This window comes from Triticum aestivum, chromosome 7A (assembly GCF_018294505.1).
Source record: "Triticum aestivum cultivar Chinese Spring chromosome 7A, IWGSC CS RefSeq v2.1, whole genome shotgun sequence".
NCBI lineage: Eukaryota > Viridiplantae > Streptophyta > Magnoliopsida > Poales > Poaceae > Triticum > Triticum aestivum.
In genome coordinates, this window is record NC_057812.1 from 89,045,429 (window position 1) to 89,049,307 (window position 3,879).

Consider the following 3,879-nt stretch of genomic DNA (forward strand, 5'->3'; position numbering starts at 1 on the left):
GTGGAACATGGGCGAGAGCCTGTTTTTTTTTAGTCGGGCTGAACCGGGCCATAAGATACATTACGCCTAGAATTAATGCAAGCAACCAAAAAAAATCCTTTAAGACTTTCTAAAGTGACGACATTTCCTAGCCAACAACACAGTACTCATCTGTAAGATTAACTAATACTCTCCGTAAGCTAGGACTTGAAGCGTTGATGTGAAATTTTTATAAGGATGTAACCCAAAAAATTCTATGAAAAGCGTAGTTGTAGCGGAAAATATAGAGAAGCCTTTAAACTTGCCCGAGGATTGCAACCCTGCAAATCAAACGAACCTTAGAAAAAGAATTAGGGGTCCAACTACTCTGAAATATCATATGAAAATTACTTTGAACCAATGGGTTCTTTGTATGCACAACACTTCTGCAATTCGGCAGAGCGTCTTGATTACTGTACAGGAGATCCAATCCCAGGCGTTGCTCATCCATCAGACGGTCCACGGAGCCTCTTCTCCTCACTGTTCGTTGCTCGCAGTCTCATCCAGTCCCCCGCAAAATTCTCCATCACTCTGCACCGCAGCTCCCTCCCGGCTCCCCTCGCCGCGCAATGGCCGCCGCGCCGGTGGCGTCCCCCTTCCCCGCGCTCCCCTCGCCCTCCTCCCCCCTCAGCACGTCAACGCGCCGTCCTCACGGCCGCGCGTTCCCGCTGGCAGCAGCCGCCGCCTCGCCGCGCGAGCAGCAGCAGCAGCAGCGAAGCGCCAGGGCCGCGGCGGGCGCGGGGGAGAGCAGGCGGCGGCGGGAGGAGGAGCAGGCCGAGGCCGAGGCGGAGGAGTTCGAGCGGCAGCGGAAGGAGGAGGTGAACCGCAAGATCGCCTCCCGGAAGGCGCTCTCCATCATCCTCCGGCGCGAGGCCACCAAGGCCGTCCTCGACAAGCGCGAGCCCGGCAAGGGCACCCGCCGCCTCCTCCCCCGCACCGTCCTCGAGGCCCTCCACGACCGTGTCGCCGCCCTCCGCTGGGAGTCCGCCCTCAAGGTACCTCCACCCCACCTCCCGCTCCACAGCTCCTCGGTCACCGCCGCGGGCTCTGTCTATCTAACCATGCCGTGCCCACTGACGCCCAGGTGTTCGAGCTAATGCGGGACCAGGTGTGGTACAGGCCGTACGTCGGGATATACATCAAGCTCATCACCATGCTCGGCAAGTGCAAGCAGCCGGGGAAGGCGCACGAGCTGTTCCAGGCCATGGTCGACGAGGGCTGCGCCCCCAACCTCGAGTCCTACACGGCCCTTGTCTCCGCGTACAGCAGGAGCGGCAGCTTCGGCAGGGCTTTCGCCTTGCTTGATCAGATGAAGGCCACCCCTGGTTGCCGGCCCGATGTCCAGACATACTCGATCCTCATCAAGTCCTGCTTGCACGCCTATGACTTCGACAAGGTGAAGGACTTGCTGGAGGATATGGCGCGTGCGGGTATCCGCCCCAACACCGTGACTTATAACACTCTCATTGATGCTCATGGGAAAGCAGGAAGGTAATCGGTGATAAGAACGTATTCTTATGATATAATCTGATAATTTAAGGTGTTATTTCCTTATATATCTATTTAATATGCCATGACAACTCTGGTAATTATCAGTGATGCACTAAAATCATCCTGAAATTTATAGTTTATGCTTAGCAGTTGCGTCGCTTCTTCAAATATCTGTTCAGAAAGAAAAATCTTCAAATATGTCCAACCTTTAGGAAAACCAAGTTTACTGTTGCCATCCAAATACATTTCCTAGTTTTCCAAATTCCTGTTTTTCCTGGTATGTTTTCCGTCACGAAGTAATAAGCTAATGAGGTTTCATCATTTGCGTTTAAGGTTTGCTGAGATGGAGTCAACTCTTCTTGAGATGTTGTCTGAAGACTGCAAGCCTGATGTGTGGACAATGAATTCTACTCTCAGAGCTTTTGGTAGCAGTGGTCAGATTGAGACAATGGAAAGCTGCTATGAGAAGTTTCAGGCATCTGGTATCTCCCCAAACATCAAGACCTACAACATTTTACTTGATTCATATGGTAAAGCCAAAATGTATGAGAAGATGGGAGCAGTGATGGAGTACATGCAGAAGTATTACTATTCTTGGACAATAGTCACATACAACGTAGTTATTGATGCATTCGGAAGGGCCGGCGATCTTGAACAGATGGAATACATCTTTAGACTGATGAAATCAGACCGTATAAAGCCTAACTGTGTTACCCTCTGTTCATTGATTAGAGCATATGGAAGGGCTGATCAAGTAAAGAAAATAGACACAGTGTTAAGAGTTGTTGAGAATTCAGACATCACGTTGGATATTGTGTTTTTCAACTGTTTGGTGGACGCGTATGGGAGGGTCGGGCGCTTAGCAGAGATGTGGGATGTTCTCAATATGATGAAGGAAGAGCAAATAAGACCAGACAAGGTAACCTGCACTACCATGATCAAATGGTTTCTCATCAAAGGGATTGATGATCATCGTGTTCAGTACCTACGTGACCTAAAAGATGGGCGATCTACAGACAATAAGTAGGTCTGAACATTAAAACAGATACTGAACTTATGGGTTCTGTTCTCTGCATTTTTCTCCAAGAAGACGGAATGACCTGCGTAAAGGCATCACTCAGTTTGCCCTTTGCAAAGAGGCATCAGTCATATTCTTCTCTTTGATGCCCTTAAGGAGAAACTCGAGTGTTACTGAATCAAACATTTGTCGGTGTCAATTCAGGGGCACAAAATTTTGTCTTAGAAGTTCAACAGCTGAAGTACAGAACTGTCGGGTAGCATATGTCGGATAGCAAAGTTGCTTATGGTTATGGCATCCAAACTGGCTTTGCGACTAAAGGGAGGTGGACAAGAGAGGAATTTGAAGCCCTCCATCAGTAGCTTTGAGTTTCGCGACAATCAAATACAACTACCAGTGGTGTGCTGGTGTCACTCTTCAGATTGTGCTGTGTCATTGTGCCTTATGTATTGCTCTTACGGCTATGCATGACATCGTATGTCCTACTGACTTACGCCAAAGATTGGAGAGAAGCTTAATATGCTAGCCAAATCAAATGTTGTAGTGTTCTACTACTTTTGAATTTTTAGGAAATGATATAGTTGATTGTTTGGTACTTCACCTAACATTGTTGACATCACTGTCCTGCAAAAAAATCTGGCACCTAACTAATGGACCGAGGAATTGTTGTAAAAGGAGATTCTATTCTATCTTGACCTGTATTCAACAAAGGCTCTAAAGTTTATGAAATGGAATATTGTGTGTGGAGCAATCTTCGTGTTTGTTTAAATTGCCGTCCGACCATTTATCGTGGCCTTTTTATTTATTTTTTGAGTGGAGGCATTATTTTTAAAGTATCAAGTAGTAAAGAGATGACCAGGGCTTGTAGCAGCTCTGAGTTAACTGTGGAGGTTCTCAGCTTTGAAAAAATCAACTCAAAGAAGCTACAAAGCTCTTCATGAATTCAGGTTTTCTGCGTCTAGTGCTATGAACTAAAACGAGTATTGGTATTCTCCATAATTTGTCAGTGGCTCGAGGCCCTCTGCCCTGTTTATTTCCTGCAGAATATTTTCACTTGCAGACATGGTGATGCTTATTGCTTGAACCAATTGCAGCTGTCCAAAATTTGTATCTCGGTATCCAGATCTTGCTGTGCTGTACAGGGACATTAATTATCCGATGCTGTTGTGATCTGTCTGGGATCTGTGCATGTGATGCGAGCAGCAAACCGATGCAAGGCCACTCGCAGTGAACAACCTGGTCAGGTTCTCTGTCTCTGCTACTGTGATATGTCTTCATCTTGATCCCAGACAGTATCATCTGTACAATGCTATCAGCCCTGAAAGCTATCTGCTCTCTGTTTTTCTTCTTCT

The 3,879-nt window shown here is 47.3% G+C and overlaps 1 protein-coding gene across 2 annotated transcripts; it reads left to right on the top strand.

Annotated features, from left to right (window-relative positions):
• Positions 1-492: 492 nt before the first annotated feature.
• LOC123151946 (pentatricopeptide repeat-containing protein At5g48730, chloroplastic) lies at positions 493-3,278 on the top strand. 2 transcript variants are annotated; one of them, XM_044571576.1, is made up of 3 exons: positions 493-1,013; positions 1,127-1,509; positions 1,843-3,278. In XM_044571576.1, the coding sequence occupies exons 1-3, from the start codon at positions 588-590 to the stop codon at positions 2,534-2,536; spliced, it is 1,503 nt and encodes a 500-aa protein (XP_044427511.1). In that variant the 5' UTR covers positions 493-587; the 3' UTR covers positions 2,537-3,278. The 2 variants fall into 2 exon arrangements, with proteins under 2 accessions (XP_044427511.1, XP_044427510.1); XM_044571575.1 differs by having other exon boundaries at positions 495-1,013; positions 1,103-1,509.
• Positions 3,279-3,879: the final 601 nt, after the last annotated feature.

Coding starts and splice junctions, on each gene's coding strand:
- LOC123151946 (XM_044571575.1), top strand. CDS start 588: ATGGCCGCCGCGCCGGTGGCGTCCCCCTTCCCCGCGCTCCCCTCGCCC. Junction 1,014..1,102: donor GCTGGGAGTCCGCCCTCAAG/GTACCTCCACCC, acceptor ACTGACGCCCAG/GTGTTCGAGCTAATGCGGGA. Junction 1,510..1,842: donor GCTCATGGGAAAGCAGGAAG/GTAATCGGTGAT, acceptor TTTGCGTTTAAG/GTTTGCTGAGATGGAGTCAA.